Source organism: Manis pentadactyla, chromosome 14 (genome assembly GCF_030020395.1).
Source record: "Manis pentadactyla isolate mManPen7 chromosome 14, mManPen7.hap1, whole genome shotgun sequence".
Lineage (NCBI taxonomy): Eukaryota > Metazoa > Chordata > Mammalia > Pholidota > Manidae > Manis > Manis pentadactyla.
Window position 1 is genome coordinate 76,773,214 of NC_080032.1, and position 22,141 is coordinate 76,795,354.

Sequence of the window (22,141 nt, forward strand, 5' to 3'; positions counted from 1 at the left end):
AGCTGGGCTCATACCATTTTCTCCTGCTTACTAGCACTGTGACCCTGGGAAGGTTATTTAACCTCTCTGGGTCTCTGTGGTTTCATTTAAGTATAAAGGCAGAGGATTAATCTGTTGATCAGGAATGAATCAATAGAAACATTGAGAAAATGACTAGGAGGGGTTGCCAGCCCCCACATGTAATCAAAGAAAGAGAGAAATCATCCTTTAAAACAAAACAAAAGAAATAACGGTGCCAATAAGAATGTTAGAAATTACAAAAGCCTTTCAGCAAGCTTTAACGTTGCTTACAGTGGACTAGGAAACCTTTGGGTGTGACACGTGAAACTTTCGAGAGAACTGGACGTTGGAAGCACAGCGAAGCCAGATGCCAGTTCACACACACATTATTTGATGATGTGACAGCTGCTGGCTGTACATTTCCCTGGAGTGGTGAGAAATAGAAAACAACTTTAAATGTGATTTCATTTCCTTTGCTTTACAGTCGGCTGTTCAGCCATAAAATCAGGAAAAACAGTAAGCAGGTAGTTATTCAGAAGTTACTTCTCTCTTCTCTTCAATGCTAAGTGCAGGCTGCCTTCTGTATGGCTGGGAGAGAAGAACTTCAGAGCACATCGTCCCTGTACTCAGACATCAGCACTTTGAAACCTAGGCCCGTGTTCTGCAACACTTGCACGCTTGAAGAGTAAACACAGTTTGGCACAAATACTCACACTTAAAATTTAAGCTTGAGGCCTGATTGTTTGATCTGCGGTGGATCGTATTACCTTTTTTAATGTTTTCTTCAGAAATTATCCTGGACAAAGTACTGTTTCACATACAAATGTAGTTTCTCTGAGAACATGGATGGTTAATAAAAACTTTAGCTTCTTAATCCACGTATCTTAAGCATCTGATACCTGCCAGACCCTGCCGCAGGTACGTTAATGTGTAAAACAATAGACTATGCTGTTGCCATTAAAGACTATCATCTTGTCAGGACAAGACGACACAAAAATGGGAGAGAAAAATAGTATCTTTCGGTCCCGAAGTTACTCCAGGACACCAGGGCTTTAGCTGGATTTGCCAACTTGCTACTGATGTTTTCATCATGATTCTTCCCCCGCGTTGCATACTGTGGAGAGGCCCACACTCTACACCCCGTCTCCGGATGGTGGCGTGCGGAGTTGGCCAGCCCCACGGCCTGAGTACTTACACGTGGTCCTTGTTGAGTAAAGAGGAGTCCAAGGTGATGCCTGAGTCGCAATTTGGAATTTCAAAGACATTTTACCTAGTGACTTAATAATAACTCTTGTTCTTCTTCAGGTGCCCTGGCTAAAATCTCACCTCTGTCCTCACCCTGCTCCTCACCCCTCCAAGGGACTCCTACCAGCAGCCCCATCAGCAAAGTTTCTGCAGTCCAGTTTCCAGAATCTTCAGACGCAACTGCCAAGCAACGCCTAAGTTCTCACAGGGCCTTAACTTATACTCAAAGTGCCCCTGACCTCTCTCCTCAGATCCTCACTCCACCTGTTATATGTAGCAGGTAAGGATTTGATACTGTTAACTGGAGATTAATAATCAAACTAATACTAGTTTTCCTCTTAGGAACACTCACCCCGAAGCCACTGTGTAGCTATGTGTGGGTTTGTTAAACTATGTGGCTAAGAAGTATTGGGTAATGTGATTTATGTTGAATAGGCTATAATAGAAACTTAACTTTTCAGAGGTTTTCTATTAATAAAAAGTTTAGAGTCCGTACAGTCCATCTTCAGAGATGATATAAAATAATCAGTTTTATATTTCATCTGCTTACTGATGGACAATGCACAGAATATATAATTAAAAAGTCCTATCATGTAATTTAATATAATCTCATATTGTGTTGGAATATTTCTTATTTGTTCTCCAGGGAGGATTTTATATTAATTTTAAAGGCATTTCATCTTAACTTTGCAATTCTCATTTTTAACACTTTAAAGATGTGCCAATAACACATGGTACATTATGACTGGATTCATTTGGGTCTCTATGCAGTTAAGCAATCGCTGTACTGCTTTAACATATTGAAATAGAATACAAAGTGCTGTTTTTTTCACAGAAGATGAGAAAAAAGGGCCTAGCATAGCAAAAGTAATCTATTTCTTCAACACCATCACTAACAAATAAATACCCCCTCTTACTGGTTAACATATTCCTGTTCTTCAATAATGACTTGATCTTGAATAGTTGATCTTAAGGCATTACAATATTTTTTTTAAGTAGAAAAGAGCTTGGTGTTTTTCAACTAAGTATAATCATGAGAGTGCCTTAAATAAAATGCTATTTCTTTTCTAAGGTCAATGAGGCCAAGCATTTGAGTGAATTATGTGTTGGCCTACTGATATCATTACAAATATGTTGTTTCACAGTCTCAGATTTGATCAATATATTCAGTTTTAAGCCTCACAGATTTCATTTTCACTACTTTGTTCATAAACTGAAAAAGTTAAATGAATGTTGTGTTTCTTTTTGTAGCCTGTATTTTTTACTCCTTTTCTCTTTATAAATATGCTAAAAGGGAAAATCCTTTTTATTTGTTTGTTTGATTAGGGCCAGAGTAAAAAGTTTTTCTACCCTCCAAAAGTTATTCTGGTATCCTCTCTGATAGCTTTTTTTAATAAACTAATTAAACTAATTTCTGTAGCATATTAATTTGGTCTTCCCTCAAAGACACACACAAAAGGTATGGTCTGTGGTAAAACAGACATGACATATTTCTCTCTTGGTGATACACAACACACATTACTTTATTAAAGGTTCTGAGAAGTCCTGCAAAAAGAAAGCCAAATTTATTTGACCACAGAACCTATTTCTTTAGGTTAACACCCAATAATTGCCCAAGGAGCTAGTATTTGGTGGAACAACCTTAAGAACCATTTTTTTTGTGGTATGCATTCTAAGCCCAGATGAAATCCAGTGGAATAATTAGTGTCAAGGACATCGGCTTCCACAAATTTCTAAGGAGAATCTCCTACTGTGGGCTTCATACTTGTGGAAAATAAGTTGCTCCTAAAGAAAGGAGAGATATTCAGAAAAGATCTACCACTCACATAGCTTTTCTCATCACAGTCTTTTTTTTATTATTATTATTCTTAGGAATAATATAATAGGATTTTTATAAAAGAAGTTTTAGAGAAAAACAAGGGAATTTCACTGCCTACTTCTTTAGTAATGTTTATAAATCCAGTAATGTGTGTTTTATTTGTTTGGGCTTTATAATCCATAATTCAAACCATGTTTTATTATTGCCTTCAAGGCAGCCACCCATGTAGACTCAGATCAGAGAGCTCCAGAAACACACGACTAATTATTGTGGTTTCCCCTGCTGAACTCAAAAAGTTTGGCGTTGAATCTCAGTCTCTTGGCTGCTATAGTGTCTATGCAACAAGCTGTTTTTTTGGCATAAGAGGTAGTACATTTGAACTGCTAATTTAAATGTTCCTTTTAAATATTATCTTGCAATGAAAAATTTTGAAACTAATAAACTCTGCTGCTACTGAGTTTCATCCAAGAATGTAAGCCCATTATCTGCATCATTTTTTTTTTCCTTTTGGTCCTGTCATTTCTTTTGATTCCCTAAATCAAACTGATGGGATTTCATAATTAGAAGTATTTTGCATGTGAAGCTTGTCAACTTACATTCAAGAGTTGAAAAATAAATTTACTAAGGATAAAAACACTCCCTAATGGAAAAATGCTTATCTCTACTGCACATGTGAGCACGATTCAGGAGGAAAAAACGATGAGACATTTAATAGATTAGCTTATCAGATATCACTCATTTCTTTTCCCTTTAGAATGAGTAATCTGTGGTTAAATTACAAACCAACAGTCAAAACTGTTAAGCAAAAGTATCCTACATCCTCCAACTTCCTCTGTTAAAGAGTCCTGTCCACCTCTCAAATACTTGGATTTTTCTCAGTTACTCACCTTATCCCCTTGGTCTGTTTTCCTCAAATAGCACCCTATGCAGTCAATTTTACATTCACTGTTCTTCAGAATGTACCTCTACTTTGTTCATTTCCTTAAGGACTTAACAGGTGACTGATCAGTCTGAAAAAAATCTTATTTTGAGGTAAGAAATAACATACCATCATTCTGTTTTCACATATGCAATCTTTTCTCAAAGGGCTCTTTGGACATAAAATATCTTCACCCATAGAAATAAATCTAATAATGAGGCTTTTAAGTGGGCACAAGGGCTTTCACTGGGGAAGATACTTTGACCAAATGCATATCAGTGCCTCCAAAATCACTACTACCAGTAGGTGCCAGACCATCCCCGGATTTTCTAAATAATGTAACAAAATTTTGCCAGTTGTTTCACATCAAATCGGGTCTAGATCATGGAGGAAAATGTGAGTGAAATGAAGTTTCTGATCCTTTGTATTTATCATGCCCTCACAAAAAAAGAAAACAATATACTGCATGTCAGCATCCATGTATAAAACAAAATGAATTTTTCCCATCACAGTCAAAGGTAGAAATACTTGATTATTCTAATCTGTCTTAATGTACACATGGATGGTGTAAGCCTATGCTTTTTTGAACAGAGAGGCTATACTTACAGCTATTCCAATATTTCTCAGCTGTGGCAGACCATATTCCCAAGGCAGTCCTGCTGATGGGTCCCTGGAAAGAAGTGGTGCAACCATTCAGACCCCAGGCAGACCAGGTAATTCTCTGTCTGAATTCTGTTCCTCAAGATGGAAATCGCTTAGTTTTTTTTTTTCCTGTTCATAAAGGTGACTAATGTTCCTTATTTTTGAGATTACAAATTTAAAAAGACAATGAAGGAAGTCAAAATCATCCATAATCCTGCCCGCTAGAGTTCATTGTGGTTAAAATTTTATTGCAAAACTGTCAAGATGTTTCTCTTTGAGGCAGGATTATGGTGAGGGTAAGAACACAGACATTGCATCCTGACGTATATCCCAGTTTGGCTACCTACTAGTTTGTAATCTCTGTGCCTCTGTTACTTCATTTACAAATAAAGACAATAATAGAACCTACCAAACAGGATTGTTGTTAGAATTAAATTGCTTTAAACATTATAAACCGCTTCCAGTATCTGGGTCACTGTAAGTTACTGTTTGCTGCTAATAATTACTACAATAATTATTATTTTATTTTTATTGCTGCAACACTAGGGACTTGCTTTTGTTCGTGCTGAAAGATTACAAGGTAGAAAAAAATGGCTTCTGTGGACCACAGATGTTAGGGTGATAGAGTTACTTAAAATGTATCCTTAATTATCAGTTTCATCATTTATTGATGCATACTTAACAAATATTGATTATTTGCCTGTGAGGATAGTGTAGTGGAAATGTACAAAGGTCAGGGGACATAGGCAAGGAAAAAAAAATCAAAAGAATTCTCTGTGTGGCCATTATATGACTCAGAATATTCCTTTCTCTGTGTCTCTGATCCTCTCTGACTTTGTAGAATAAGGGAAGCGTTCCCTTATCACCTTTGTGCTCTCACATAGAGCTGAGGCCTCTGAGAGTGCTTTTTTATTTTTGTTTTAATAAATTCTGGGATTGAAACTTGTCACTTACATTTGCATACTGTGTCTGATGCTAATGTAGGAGCAGTTGTGTGAAAAAGATAGAAGAAAGATGGGTCCTTGGAAAAGTCCTACAAGATGCTCCTGATTGGAATAAGCTACCTAACAACAACCATTATTCACTAGAAACTTAAGACGATTCAGTTGGTAAATGTATGAGGACACAAACCTAGAATATCTAAAGTTATCTTGAAAAAGGAGGGCAAAGTTAGAAGAAATACATCACCTGACTTTAAGACTTAAACCAGACAGTGTGGTGCTGGTGTAAGAATCAGCAAATAGATCAAGCTGACAAAGGTAGAAAGCCCCATGTTAGACCCATACCTACATGATCATTTAATTTTCAACAAAAATGCCAAAGCAATCCATTGGGTTGGTGAAAAAATGACTTTCACCCCCTACTTCACACCATATCAAACATTATTCTGAGATTAAAAACATAGACCTAAATGTCAAAGCTAAAACAGTAAAGCTTCTGAAAGAAAACACAGGAAGATATCTTTGTGCTTTGAGGGAAGGTAAAGATACTGTAGAACGTGGAGAGCAATAACTGTAAAAGAAAAAACAACTAAACTTCATCAGAAGTAAAGATACATAGGGATAAGGGTCAGACTTTGCCAGTTCACATTTGGGTGGTAAAATTTACAGCTGTGTGCCTTGGGCAATTCACTTATCCTTTCTGTGCCTCAGTTTCCTGTCTGCGAAGCAAGGATAGTAGCAGTGCAATAGGACGGATATCCTGTCTCCGAGGATTGTAGAGAGGTCTCAGTGTGTCAGAACACATGAAGTGCTTGCAGTGGTCTCCAGCTCAGAACATGTACTCAGGAAACTGCAGTCAGGCACCTTACTCAGTTATAGAAAGCTTCACAAGGTCTTCGCCCCAGGAGCGTATTCTACAGACACTTGGTATTACCTGATTGGGCCTCTAGTTTAGCACAGGTGAGAGCTGACTGAAATGCGAGACAGTGAAGGGAGGCAGGTAAGAAAGGAAACCACAGATTCCGTGGGGTGGCGTTTGGACACAGTGGATCTCCTGGTCTCTTAAGCACGTGCTATTGTCCTGTGTTCTCCAGGTCACTTTGTTTTGGGTGTTAACGCAATTTCTTCCACCCATCTGCCACTTCTAGAGTGCATGTTTTAATCAGCTACTTGGTGGGTTAGAGTGTTGGGCGATGCATAAAGGTGAAAGAAATGTGCAACCATGGGACTTTGTAAAGGTATGAACTGCTGATCGAAGCAGTAGTATGGAAGAATTGATGCAGGTCATGTAAGTCATAGATAATTCTACTTTATTGGGTTAAAAATATATGCTTTCTCCCTTCCTATGATTCTGAATCCTTGGTGGATGAGCTTGTGAAAGCAGTCTGTTTCTAAATGCTTTATTACCATGTGCATTTTGGGAATATTTGCTTAAAAGCGACCCCTATTCCTTTGCAGTTTTCATAATAAGTTTCTCTTTCAATTGCAGATGACACTGCTCAGGTTACCTCTGATTATGAAACCAATAACAACAGTGACAGCAGTGACATTGTACAGAATGAAGACGAGACTGAGTGCATAAGAGAGCCTCCTAGGAAAACATCGGCTTGCAGCACCTACACGTCTGAGACCATGATATTCCTGGTAGCCCCGCGTTACTTAACTCAGTCATGACTTAACTCCATCATTTACTCGAGAAATTGGCTCATATTACAAAGATTGGCTTATAAATAGATTCCTGAATCATTAGGTTTTAAAGATGTATCCCATTTGGATCATAGTGCATTATAGCCCTGCCTATTTATATCAATATAAATTTTCCCTGTCCAAGTCTTATTGATCTCTTAATGATTCTATTACTTAGTGATTAAAAACATAATTATTCATCTTCACAAATGACTACAGATATTTCTCAGCCTAATCTAAATACGTGTAGGAAAAGTGAATTGTTTCATTCAGTAAAACAATATTTTACAAATACCAGTCAATAACTGTGAAATTGTTATTTGTCTTAGAGTTTCTGCAATTTATTTCTAAAAGCTCCTTGATTTAGAAAGTGGGCCAATATTTATTTCCTTGTTACATTAAAACAAGTTTATGTCAACATTTGCTAACCTTTTTATCCTTTAGTGATAGCTTATGTTGTGTGTTTAAAGAGATCCACTTAAAGAGGATAAAAGCATACATTTGAGTCAGGTTAGTTTTGAAGACACAGCAAATAGTAGAAAATAGTTGACTGTCATGTGATTATCAATAGCTGCTATTGTCATTTTTCTTTGATCTACCATTTATACTTTAAATCAAAGAGAATGTCAGGTAAAATAATTTAGGTCTCCTTATCATCATTATTGTTATTTTCTACATTTCTGGTAAATGAACTCTTAAGAGATGTCCTCACTTGGGACCAGTTATAAAATATCTTTACATTTACATGGTGCATGTTCCTTTGGAATCCTTTGATTTAATCACATGAATTAAATTAAAATCGCTGAAAATGTGGTACTTGTCCTTTGGCAGGATTAATGCTGATTTTGAAGCAATAATACAAATTCAATCAATTACAATAGGGGTGATTAACTCCTCTTCCTGACACATAGATTTTTTAGGGGGAGTCCAGTGCAATCCAGGAACTCTTGTCCCAGAAAAACTTACATAAACAGAGATAGATAAAAAAGAGATAGATTTTACATACAATTTCAAAGTGATCTGAAGTCCTTGAATCTTTACTAAAGAACTCCATGGTAGATGAAAAAGCTGTTAACATCAGAAAAAGTCCATTTTTTTGCTATAATATGTATAAATGAGGAATAAGCAGGCTTGTAACTATACAAAATTCATGGCCCAAAACAGCTTTAGGACCTTTTCTCCTTTTACGTTGGGGTCAGTGTCTTGTTCATCTTGATTTTTTTTGAAGATCCCTCATTCACCCTGAAGTGTTAAGTCATTTATTTCAGGTAAACTTTGTTGTTGAATTGAACTTATCAAAACAGGAATTGCTAGTAGAAAAACTGCATGAACTAAAGATAGTTCATCTTCCTTGCAGGACAAACCAATGCTTGCTCCTGAACCTCTCGTCATGGACAACTTGGACCCAATTATGGAGCAGCTAAATACTTGGAATTTCCCGATTTTTGATTTAGTGGAAAAAATAGGAAGGAAATGTGGCCGTATTCTTAGTCAGGTAAGAAATGCATTCATACTTATGACGTATGACTTTAAATGTAGAAAAAACAATTCCTTGGTTGGTTAAAGCTATGTAGGTGCTTGACACTGGAGGTGGGTATTGGGATTGGGTGGAGAAAGGAAATGTTAGTACGCAACATTCTGTAGATTCCTTGGTGGTAGGTTAAAAAAAGAATTTCAAGAGAGTAGAATACCCTATGCTGCAGTTAAAATCTGTACATGTGCAGTAAAATCTGACAGTGAAGGGAGGCAGGGGATACACAAGCAAGATGGAGAAGTGACCTAAAAGTCATAGAATTCAACAGAAGAAAAGATGACACAGTCCCTCAAAAGAAGAAAGGTGTTGAAGAAGAGAGAGGGGTCTTTTCCTCTGTTGTTGAGTTCTACAAACACGAAGTACTAAGTCTAGTCTTCAAGAAGAAAAATATGCCCCTGACTTAAAGGAACTCCCATTCTAGTAGGGAAATATGTATCAAAATAATGACAGGTCCACTTGCTACATACAAGAGAAGTATGCTAAAATAATTGATGTATTATAAAGCTTAAAATAATTACAAGGTCTACATAACATGTAAACTCCACTGGACTCTGTTCTGACCAGGACTGTGTTGGTGGGACTGTGTTGGTGGACTAGAATGGAAGCCCTTGCATTTGTACTAGGAGTTAACAGTCTGTTCTCTTCCTTTCTCCTCAGTGCTAAGCAGTGTCTTTTGTGCTAGCTGATCTTGAGGACAGGTTTAATGGCAGCCATTTCCATCCCATCCACCTTAGCCTAATGTCTCAGGGCTCCACCTGGGAGGTGTTGTATCCTGCTTTTCTGCAACCCATTGCAAATGACAACTCTGAGGGAATGATTTTACCTGGAAATATGCCTGTAATGGTGCCATAAGATGTGATCAGTGAGGGGGAGGTCTCGTTTCTCTTCTCCTGGAGGGTGTGTTCCCTTGTATGGAGAGAAAAATCTCACATTGTTTGTGTTTGATATATTATGCAAAACTCTACAATCTAATCTTCTCAGCAAGTCTGATGCAGGTATTTTTTAAAAATCTCAATTTTAAGAAGAAACTGAGGCTTGAAAAGGGGATATACTGTTCATCCAAAGATATATAGTAAATATTGGACCTGTGTTTTGAATGCAGATATATCCATATTGGAAATCCAAGCTTCTTAACTTCATTTCAACTGCTTTTCAGCCGCCAAAACCACCCCCTGCTAGCACTGCCGTAAAAACATATTCACTTCTGATATCTTCAAACGCTCTGAATGTGCAGTCTAAGCAAGGTTATTATAGGCAGTCAGTTTTACAGCCCAGCTGACAGTGTAGCAAATACTGTTGCAGGCATACAGTTCCCCTTGAACTTCTGGGAGCGGCAGGGTGAAACTTGACCAGCTTTGCCACAAAATGTTTTCTGAGAGTCATGGGTATGAGTACACAGTAGAAAGATAAGCAATCATTAACAATTAGATTTGGACAAAATTCATCACCGTTAGCTTTTTTTTCCTGTCCTCTTTCAAAAATAAACACATAACTACATGATCCTTATTATGTCACTATTGATTTTTCCAGTTTACAAAACATGAACTTTCAAGAAAACACAGCTTCAATTGCCTTGCTAAGTAGAACTTTATGGGGTTTTTTGCTCTGAGTTTATAAGCACAAAAGTCATGAAATTTTCACTGTGTGAAAGAAAGGCGTATTTTTTTCACCTTAAGTAAGACTTCAGGACAGCTGAAATGAATTAACTTGAACAGTCCAAGCAATCACCTTTTGGCTGAAACTACACAGAAAAAAAGTCTCACTTCAAAAGATTTTTAAAGAGACATGTGCAATGGAAACGGCTTCTCTGTCTCAGTACACTGTCTGCCCTTTTGATGATTATCATGTTTATTTTAACAAATTTAAAAGGACAGCATTCAGACTTTGGAATAGTGCTTAGTTTTTTCAGTTCCACAGTATTTAGCTGGGTCACGGTGTCTTTAGGTACGAGTTTTGGATCGTTGGTGGCTGTTTCTAACAGCTTCTTGGTGAAAAGTCTTCTATTGTAAAATCATACACTGAACGATCCTGTTGCTTAATTTTTCAATTCATGTTTCAAATGTTTTAAAGATTAATAGAAAACACTTTAGTTATTTTCAATCCTGACACTATTATTTTTCATATACTGGTAGTAGGATTTGAAGCAGTTAAGAGTGCAAAATCTGAAGCCAAAATGCTTGGCTTGAATTCTGCTTCTGATAATGCTGCGGGGTGTTTGTTCTTAGTTCTTGTTCCCATCGAAACAAAGAATTGAAAGGCAGAGACACAATAGCGAAGCAGAGGGAAAGTTTTATTTGAATGTACTCCAAGGGAGGAGTGGGCCAGAGTCAAGGTAGACAAAGGCCCCCATCTTGAAGGGGAAGGTCTCTTGAATCGCGTCCTGGCTAGGAGGTGCCTCTTTGATTGACAAGGTGAGGTCATTTGATTGACAGTTCTAGTTATACACACATTCCTCTTGGTGCATATGCCTTTTCCCAAAATGCAAACAGAAAAGCCCATGGAGGTTGGGGAGAGCAGAGGGGTGGGAAGCAAAACTGCAATTTTATTTTAATGAAATTATGATAAAGTGTGTTGTTTTGGCAGTTCTTAGTTTTATTCCATTGTGACTGCATTGTGATCTGGTTGGGACTGGTTTAGCCTGGTCTCAATAGGCAAGGTTGTTATCTTCCCACAAAGCCTTTGTTGTCTTCAAGGGGGACCCCCTAACTGACAGTTTTTTCCTTGAACCTTGTCTTCACCTTCCCCGGCTGATCATGTCTGTCTTTCTACCTAGGAATATGTCAGCTGTGTGATCTTGGACAAATCACTCAACTTCTCTGTGCCTCAGTTTTTTCTTCTGCTTTCAAATGTTAATAATTAACAGTACCTTTCTCATAAGGTGCTGTGAGGATTAATTATGTGTAAATAATATATAGACTATGTAGAACAGGTATCTCACTTATTAAATGTTTTATAGATAGATAGATATAGCCTTTTGCCAAAGGTAAAGACATACCCCAAGAAGCAACCAACCAAAGATATGTTTTTATGGTGTATATAGAATTTTTCCAAAATCTATATGTATGTATGTGTGTGTGTATGTGTATGTATGTGTGTGTGTATATATATATATATATATATATACATCAGCATTTATTATTATTATTATTGAAGTGACATGCATAGTTAAATTCACTAGGTATTTATATACAAGAACTTCTTATAGTCTTGTTCACCTATATATGCCTTATACAATAGAGAGTATGTGTAGGCACTCAATAGAAATTTGCTGAATGGATCAATCCCTTTTTCAGTCAGATTGACTAAATAATGAGGTAAACTGAGACAAGCTAAAAATTGTCAGAAATGGGGGAAAATAGAGGAATGGCAATTCAGTTGCAAAACTAGAGCAAGGTACAGGTGAGTCCATTGAGGTTTTGGGGTAGGCTGTATAGATGAGCAGGGAATGTAAAGAGTGGGGAGTTCAGTTAAATAAAAAACTAATGGAGACCAACTTTGAAAATTCTCCAAGCAGACAAAACCAATCCAGTCTTACCAACAAAGCTCAGTTCAGCTTATTTTGCAAGACAGGCTGGGCTGGGTCGTTCATGCATCTGGAAACCATAAATACAAGGTTGATAGGAGACTGCCCCTGATCAACTCCCTATCATTTAAAAAAATTCCAATATTACCATTTTTTGGTAATCGGGCACTTATGGAAAATCAGTTTCACAGTCCTTAAGTTTTGTCTTCCTGAGGGCACATGCATGAGATTCTCCATTTTGTGTCCTCTAGTATGCCTATGTACATAATGTGTGTGATAAATATTGAATGTATAAACATACAATATATAATAAAAAATTTAGATTCAATAACAAAAGATAGCAATTTAACTATGGAACAGTATGTTGAAGATTTTGAAGAAATATTTCAAGAGAATTTTAAGAAGGAATGCAGATAAGAAAAATGAATAATTCTTTCTTAAGGTCTCCTGAATTATCACCAACACCGCTTTTGTGACATGAAGTAGGGCCACTTTAAGTGGTGCCGTATGCCATTCTGCCACATGAATAATTTCTCTCCCAATTGCCTTCCTCTGTACCTCTTTTTGGCTTCATCATTTGCATATCAAGTGTGCCAGTTACATCCAAAGATATTCACTTAATTTGAGTCACCAGAGCTGTGAAAATAGTTGGAAGGAGGATAGATATTCACAGGAGGAGAGAAGCCAAGTGAGGAAAAATAGTTTAGACATTGTTATTCATATTGGATTAGAATAAATCTGTTTTCTTTATACAATTGATCCTTGAACAACACAGAAGTTAGGGGCATTGACCCCTGGTGTAGTCGAAAATCCATGTATAACTTTTGATTCTCCCAAAATTTAACTACTAATAGCCTAGTGTTGACCAGAGATCTTACTAATAATATACACAATTATCAAAAAAAAATTTGTTGTATGTATTATATACTGTAAAAAAAAATGCTTTTTCAAACTCACAAATCTCAAAAATTTTCAGTATACTTATTGAAAAATAACTGTGTATAAATGGTGTATAATCACACAGTTCAAACCCATGTTGTTCAAGGGTCAATTGTATATTTTAATAAAGGAGACCCTTTTCCTCTCATCATTCTTTCCCTTTATCCTTCAGTAAGAAATGATCATGAATCCTCTATCCACTGGAAAGCTCTTTTAAAAAAAATTAAATTAGTCTGAATTAGAACTTTCTCTCGTTTTTTTCTTATAGTATGTATTATGCAATTGGGAATTTAGTAGTTATATATATAACACACAGTTTAGTCTTGACATATTTTGTAGTGTATACTCCTGTTTTGGTTGGCTGGTTTTTGGGGGTATGTCTCTACCTTTAAAAACAGATTATATAACCCTTGTGGACAGGAAATGCAAGGGGTAGGCACATAGAGATCTTGAGTATCTATTTGATTTATTGCTCCATTAAGTATCTCTACTGGCTGTAAATTAATGGGGTTAATTTTCTACTCTTTTTTTTTTTTTTCTTTTCATGTTCACACACCCTGGGATGTTTTCTAAGTCTTTTGTCTTCTTCTTTTACAGGTATCATACAGACTTTTTGAAGACATGGGCCTCTTTGAGGCTTTTAAAATTCCAGTCAGGGAATTTATGAATTATTTTCATGCTCTGGAGATTGGATACAGGGAAATTCCTTGTAAGTATAAGTTATTTGCAAAGTAATACTTCTAAAATCTGTTGAATCTGCTCTGAATAATACAAAATGGAATCATTAGCAGGTAGTACAAAAATTACACATTGTAAGCACTCCATATAGCCACATGGTATAGTGAATAGGTGATAATAGCCTGAGTTAGACTCCTGGCCCCTTCACTTACTAGCTGTGGGGAACCCTGGGTCTTACTTAACCTCCGTATGACTCATTTCTTAATCTATTAAATAGGAATGTAATATCTGCTTCATAGGATTGTTATGAGGATAGAATGAGGTAATAGTTCGGAAGGGATTATAATAGAGCCTTGCACAGGAAGTCCAATTTAAGTGTGTGCTAAATATAAACGTATTGCTCATTTTATAATGTGCCCCTTTTATTATGTGAACTCAACTTTTGTTGTGGCATCTGTAGAGTTAAATCACTAACGAATGAAGCTTTTCAATATAAAATAAACCTGGCTGGGAGTAGAGGGACAGGAAGATGATGGTCTAATTATAAAATGGAGAAGACGAGACATCTGGAAGTGGTTGTAGAGACTTTAATATGAACAGTTTAAAAATCAAATAAATGTGAAGACCAAGGAAAGGACAGCACCACGTTTTCAAGCGTTAGAACTTTGACTAGTGTGAGAGCAATCTCTCATTTAAAATCATGAGAAATTCAAACAGAGGAAATATTAAATTAAATTTTCAGTACATAGTGTTTCAGGTATAATTTAGAACACATAAGTAGAATTGTCCTACATGCCACAACATGTATGGAGCTGAAGAAAATGTCTGCAAATTGAATTAGGAAATTATGATAATGTGTGGAAATCCTGTGGTACTTTTAGGAAATGAATGCACAGAAAGAAAAAGAACCAAGCATATAGTGGTTGGAGCATGACTTGGAAATGGGTTATCTAATCATGTTTTAACTTTCAGTTTTAAATTTGCTTTTATGTACCTTTGACTTTAGAACCTTGTATCTTTTTGGGGTTGCAATGACTTGATGTTAAATAAAACATGGAAACAGATAAAGCATAGGTATTTCTAGAAAGGGGTAGTGCATTAACCTAGTGATCCATTATTAACATTATAATATGCCATCCACATGCTACACTGGAGTGAAACCACAGCTGATGGTATGGTGTGCCATAGGAAAAGAGAAGGAAGAATTGAATCTACAAATGAGATATGTTGCAGAAGGTGGGAGAAAAAATGCAGGCAGAATAGGAAGGAGAGAGTGAAGAAGAGCTTAAGAACACTGGGCCCCTGGGGAAGATCTGGTCAATGGGGCCATGGAAGTTGGAAGAGAGAGAAGAAAAAGGGGGTAGTTTGAAATGATCTCAAGATAAGCCCTGCTTTCTTAATGCCATTTTCTTAGTCAACAGACTAAATTCACAAATTGTTATATTTCCAAATATATTTTACTAAAATAATCAGTGATTTCCAAATTCCATTGAGTGCAAATTGATATTACTACTTACTTTCCTCTAGGAAGTATATCATTAAATCATAGGGAAAGTTGACCCATATTTAAGTATAAAAAGAAGATTCTAAATTTTGTTATTCATTTTTACATTTTCCTACTACATTTTTATATGTTACAAGTGAATAGATGTTTTTCCTGAAATGGTTTTTCCTGGTGGTTTCTTCATGCCATGTGAAAACAATTTGTTATGATAAACCTATTTGATTTATTCAAAGCCCCAGATACTTTCCATAAAGGGAATTTATTTGCATCTTCTCAAAGGAAAGTTTTAGCTTGAGTGGTGATTACTTTTAAATAATAACACTTTGCATGAGGTAGTGTTGTAAAATTGAACTAATATGGATATTTATAAAAAGCTTTGTTTATTGTTAATCAGCACACACAAACATTTGTTCTATGTTTATTTTTAATAATACTTTTATTCTACTTCTAATGGTTCTATCTGAATAATCCCATAACTAATTGAAAAAGTCCAAGAGTAACCAAATGGGATTAGAATAACTCTAATATGACAATGACCTAAAATATTAGAAACTAAATTTTGTTATACTTCTAGGTACACACTTAACAATTTCTAAGAGAGAAACTATGAAAGCTTTTACATCTGTATGCAGAACTCTTACTAAAATTTGAAGGATCTTAATTTTAAAATAGGTTCAGATAGACAAAGAAATAGTTATTTCAGGGAATAGCATTGAGCAAGGTAATAAATATAGGCAACTCCCTAATGAAAATGTCAGATAAAAATTAGGATGATTTTAGGTATAATTAACTCAATTGCACAGAGATAAACTAGGTAAATATACTCAACTGCACAGAAATAAATAATGTTTCATATTTTTTATAGTCCCTTTCAGTTGGGCATATTGGCTAGTAAAGAAGATAAGTCAACAGGTAATATTCATGGTCTCAAATACTTTTGAGAGTGCTTTATTTTATTTCAAAGCTGAGATGGCATGGCACAAGCTAGAAGGGTAGAACTATGAATAATTATATTCTAAAGGAAAAAAAGCATTGAAAATGTTGCTTCTGTTCCTTAGCACTTCCCCTAACCCTTTGGTGCATACGAGTATAGACAGAATTTTAAGCTGAGCATTATAATTTTAGGTCTAAAAGTCTGTGTGTCTTACATATAGCTCCAGCCCTCCATACTAGCTCCCTTAAACTCTGTGTTTGAGGGATAAGAGAAAAGAAGAGAAAACAAGCGTGTCAAGATAGAAGAGGGAGATGGGCGTGCTCTGGAAGAGAGGGAGGGCATATGACGTGGCAACGTGCATGTGTGTTTCTGTTATCAGGTGGATGAGGGAGTTATCAAGAGAGGGGCTTGTCCAGAATGCAGAGATGAAGGAAGAGGGGTGATAATAAGAATAAAATAAGGAGAGCTCTGACATCATTCCTTATCCCTCTCAGTTGCCTACCATGGGCAGAGGAAGAAAATAAATCTCTGAGCATGTCGTGTCAGCCTGCAGAAACCTGTCAGTTCCCTTTGCTGACCTAGCTAGCTTCTCTCCTTGGGGTCTTTGCTCCCCAGTCAGTCACCAGAGTGTTAATCGTGAGAGCAACAGCAATACCAGCACTGCTTGCACATAGTACATGCTAAGTAAAATTTGTTTAATAAGCATGTTACTGACTGTTTACAAGGCAGATAATTTTCCATCCTGATTAAGGGATCATGAAAGTGGAATTCTCCTAGGATCTACACATGATTAACCAGACACACACACATATATATGTATATGTATTTTTAAAGAGTTTTATTTATATATATATATATATATATATATATACACACATATATTTATATATACATTTTTAAAGAATTAGGTTTGGTTAGCTCCTAAGCAAATACTCCAAAGCAAAAAAGGTATTATTTTTTCTTATACTTTCTTTACCTTGTTTCTGAATCAAGATTATACTAAGCCTCATAAAATGAGTTTGGTAGCTTCCCTTCTTTATGTATTTTCAGCACTAAATTATTTAGATAGGCTTGTGTGTTCACTGAGAGTTTACAAAATTACCCATAAAAACTTCTGGATCTGGGCCTTGGGGTGGGGAATGGGGCAGGAAGTAAGAACTGCTCAAGAACTGGAAGTCCACCTGTACTCAGTGTTGTCTATTTCTCACCCCAGACAGCTCTGCCAACACGCTGATAATGCAACATCAACCTGGCAGTGCTGGGCGTGTGCACAGATCCTCTGCCGTTGAGTAGTAGTGGTGATCACTTGTGCATAGCAATCTGCCCAGCTTGCAAAAGGGGTAAAGCAAAGAACCTATCTCAGGAGCTCCCTCCAAACATATCCTAACAGCCCCAGCTGTCATTTTCTCCCTCTACCAGGTCTCATCATGCCTTCTTCCTCCCCAAGGGCTTAACGTAGCTTCTGTTTTGGTCCTTCTATTCTATTTGTACAAATCCAGCATTGATTTGGGGAGAAAACTGGCTATCTATGCTAATTCACCATTTTGTTTTAGCAGGAATAATTTATTTTATATGAGTGATATTTATAATAATCACAAGCTAATTGTGTAGTCACACACTTTAAAATACATTCCTTTCTCTAATTCTCCCAGTTGCACTGTAAAATAGACACTGTTACTATCCACATTTTTAAGATAAGGAAATGAGACTCAGTTTTAAGTAACCCACTCAAGGGAACATAGGAAATAAATATCAGAGCAGAGATGAAATCTGATCTGTTCTAAATCCAGAAGCTTCTAGCATGATCGACTTTGTACATAGCACAGTTTCAGACATAAAATGTTATGGTCTTAAGTCACGTGAGATAGTCTGGACACAGAGATACAGACTCCGATTTTATAATATTAGATAGTGTTGGGGGACTCGGTAGTATCGGTCTTCACGTCTGGCAATCGCACAATGCCCAGGTTTTACTGTTTCCCCCTTTGGAGTCTAGGAGTGCTTTTTTTTCTAAGCTCCTCTGAAGGCATAATCTTAAACCCTCTCCCAGCCCTTAACTGAACTCCTGGAGGGTTTACCTAAGATTTAGCTGCATCATCACTTAAAGACCAACTCCTAAGAGTTGCCAGAAATGTAGGAAATAGGTACCACATACCTGCATTCCCCCTGTGCACTGCCAACACCACAGTCAGTTTCTTCTTTCTTCCCTGACCAGGGAAAGGTGTTTCTCTCAAATCCCCATTCTCATTCTTCCTGTTCTCTTCTGTTTTCTCATCTGTTGAGTATTGTTCAGAGATGTGATTATTATATTGGAGATGGAAACTGTATCACAGTTTGTCATCAGAAATAAAATGTGTCAAGTTAGCATATTTAGGATAAAGCATATTAATCAATGAAGTATTATGAAGGGGCAGATAAGTAAGAGAAAATCTTGGAAGAATTGCACCAGAAAAAAGGCAAGCCAAGAGCACCCTGGGCCTTTGGTGATGGCTCAGTAGAAGCTGAAGGTGCCTACAGAACAGACCCTCTTTCCATGATAACAACCTTATAACTAGGGCATTTGGTTTTCCCATAGTTTTTACTTTTCTAAATGACTTACCTCCTGATATTATTATCCAAAGAGGTTTTTATTTTCCTCTTGAGGCATTTCCTAAAACTGTAGAATTTCCAAATTAGAATTTGTAGATCAGAGAACATCATTGATTCTGGTTTTGAATTTTGCTCTGTGGATTTAATCTACATTTAAAATATATATTATTCCTTTTCATTACAGTGTTTTAAATTTGATTTAGAAGACGCGTACTATGTTCTGTTAGTCATAGATTGTATTTGGGTTCCATTTATCAGAGATGACTTATTGGGTGGTGTAGACCATGGATCTGACCTAGTTTAGTCAGTCATGGGACTTTCTTTTATTCTGATCCTCTGCATAGTCTTATTCAGGAGCCTGGAAATAAGTACAAGAGTAAACATCACAGTTGTTTCACATAGTGAGTTTCTTATATATGTTCAGTTTCTGGTAGACTCTAGACACAGAATTTTCCGTTTCAGACTACTGCATGCATAATGGATGTTGTGAGTGTTGAATTTTTTTCCTCTTGTTACTATGGATATTGTGGAGTAATGGAAGAGTAATCAAAGAGTATTTTGTCCTAGAATGTTTGGCTGTCTTTCCCAGGGGTTATTAAAATATTAGAACTCAACTATTTATCCAGTAGATGGCACTCTGAGTCCTTGGACGCCAGAGTTCACAGTTTAATGACTGTTCCTTTACATTGGTTACAGATCATAACAGAATCCATGCCACTGACGTCTTACATGCTGTTTGGTATCTCACCACGCAGCCCGTTCCAGGCCTCTCAACTGTGATTAATGATCACGGATCAGTAAGTGATTCAGGTACATATTAAGTATATGTGCACACCCTTGTGGAACTAGGGGAACAAAAGAGTGTTTTTTTAAAAAGGAAGTCAAGGCACATGATACCAATGTAACAGTGACAAGAAATTTCTGTTACTTTTATTTTCTCTTCTCAGATTCTGACAGTGGATTTGCACATGGACATATGGGATATGTATTCTCAAAAATGTATAATGTGCCAGATGATAAATACGGATGCCTGTCTGGCAATATCCCTGCCCTGGAGTTGATGGCACTGTATGTAGCGGCTGCCATGCATGATTATGACCACCCCGGAAGGACTAACGCTTTCCTCGTTGCGACTAGTGCCCCTCAGGTGAATCTTTCCATTTTGATAACAAGAAATAACTCAGTTTAGAGATTTCCCTGAAGAAAATGAATTTTATAACTTTGATGTATAATAGGGACCAGGTGAATCTGTGCCAAGCTATATTTAGCCTTAGGATTAAATTCTTAGAGACCATGCTGATTTTGAAAAGATACCACAGTTTGTTCCAAGATATTAATGGCAGTTAAACAATTTATTACCCAAATGGGGACCCCCTCTTAATTTTCTTCTTAGGAAACTACTTGCATTCATGTTAGTGAACCTCCTCAACAAAGAAAATCCATTCTATACAGAAGTCCCTTTCTGAAAAGATTAGAAAACCAAATCTTTCTCGACTTTTAAGAATGTAAGGCTCCTTTATATGTAAATCTCATTCTTTAGAAATGTATTTATTATAGCAGTGATATACTTTTGGCATTTCTATTGGTTAGTAGGAAATAAAAATTATTTGAGAGGAATTTTAGAACACAGTGTTCTAAAACAATAACTTCAAAGAAGTTCATTTTCATATATATTTAAATTTACATCAAAATTAATCACTAAGTATGTAGGCATCTCCATCTATACAGTTAAACTCATTAAGCTTCTCTTTGATTTAATCAGCTGGACTCCTGTTACTAACTATTCCCAGATCCTATTTTTCTTTCTAGAGGACCTAGAGACTAATCTGATCCCATCCTTTTTTTCTTGTTTGCATTTTGTTTTTTACCAAACTCCCATCCTATGTCTTATAGACCAGTCTAGAATTTTCCCCTCATCTGTATATAATAAAAATATCCTGACTTTTTTTCCCAGACTACCTACTTTAACTTCTCTTAGTGTATCCTTCATACATCGGGATTATTGTCCTTGAAGATAGTGAGGCAAATTATCTTGCCAGCACCATCCACCATGCAGATTTTCCTACACATGTAGGCCTTTTTACTTCCTTCAGTATTAATTTTCATATACTCAGTCTTTCCTTTTTGTCTTTATGCCTTTTTTCCCCTTTATTATCTGTCTATCACAGTAGTTTTCAGTCATTTTTTAGGCAACTTCCTCCTTTGCAGCACCCCTCAGCATTATTAGAGAATTCCAAAGTATATTTCTTCCAAGGTGTATTTACTATATACCTTCATTTACTAGATAAGGGGTGATATCTCCTGTGGCTGATTGTGGGATGAGACTATTTTAAATTATGGGCTTCTCAACAATTCCATTCCTCTTCACTAGTCATATGTGTTTAACTAGGAGAAGGTAATTCTTAGTCTAGATACAGAAAGTAACTGAGTTACCTCTTAGGGATATTAGCATATTTGCATATTTTTTAATAGTTAAATTCCTTGTAAAGAAATCTGACAGAAGCTAACTCTAAGCTCCTCATTTATAAGACTTTGGAATCAAGTTTCAAAGAAATGAACTTCATCTTACAAAAAAAAAGGAAAATTTAACCAAGAAAAGCAGTCAAGAAGAGTCGATGTAATTGCAATAGTGTTTCTTAATCACCAGCAGTCAGAAGATTTCATTTTTGTGTTCCATGAAAAAAAGAGGATTCCCAGAGCTCTGTGTGTTTTCATTTATTTTTGTGTTTTTTTTTTAATTTACAAAGTTGAACTCTTTACTCTCTTAACTTACTTGCCCAGGCGGTGCTCTACAACGATCGCTCAGTTTTGGAGAATCATCACGCAGCTGCTGCATGGAATCTTTTCATGTCCCGGCCAGAGTATAACTTCTTAGTTAACCTTGACCACGTGGAATTTAAGCATTTCCGTTTCCTTGTCATTGAAGCCATTTTGGCCACTGACCTGAAGAAACACTTTGACTTCGTAACCAAATTTAATGCCAAGGTAACTAGATTTGTACCTGTCTTCACTTTTTGGCCATATTGAAAGATTTCATGGAACCAAAATGTTAAACAAAACTCATTGCTCTCACTTCTTATGCCAAACGTGAACATGAACTGGAGTAAAATGTCCAAGAAGCAGATATATAGGCATTAGTCCCAATCTAGAAATCTGAAAATTTGAGGTGCTATCTATGTATATTATAC

At 36.4% G+C, this 22,141-nt stretch overlaps 1 protein-coding gene across 2 annotated transcripts in view; it reads left to right on the top strand.

Moving 5' to 3' along the window:
* PDE3A (phosphodiesterase 3A) overlaps positions 1-22,141 on the top strand; it is a 314,743-nt gene that overhangs the window by 274,619 nt on the left and 17,983 nt on the right. For both annotated transcript variants that reach the window (XM_036889380.2, XM_036889381.2), the window contains 8 exons: positions 1,306-1,525; positions 4,611-4,696; positions 7,056-7,210; positions 8,610-8,747; positions 13,846-13,957; positions 19,650-19,763; positions 19,901-20,100; positions 21,735-21,938. In XM_036889380.2, the coding sequence (XP_036745275.2) occupies positions 1,306-1,525; positions 4,611-4,696; positions 7,056-7,210; positions 8,610-8,747; positions 13,846-13,957; positions 19,650-19,763; positions 19,901-20,100; positions 21,735-21,938 (1,229 nt within the window). The remainder of the gene's footprint in view (positions 1-1,305; positions 1,526-4,610; positions 4,697-7,055; positions 7,211-8,609; positions 8,748-13,845; positions 13,958-19,649; positions 19,764-19,900; positions 20,101-21,734; positions 21,939-22,141) is intronic.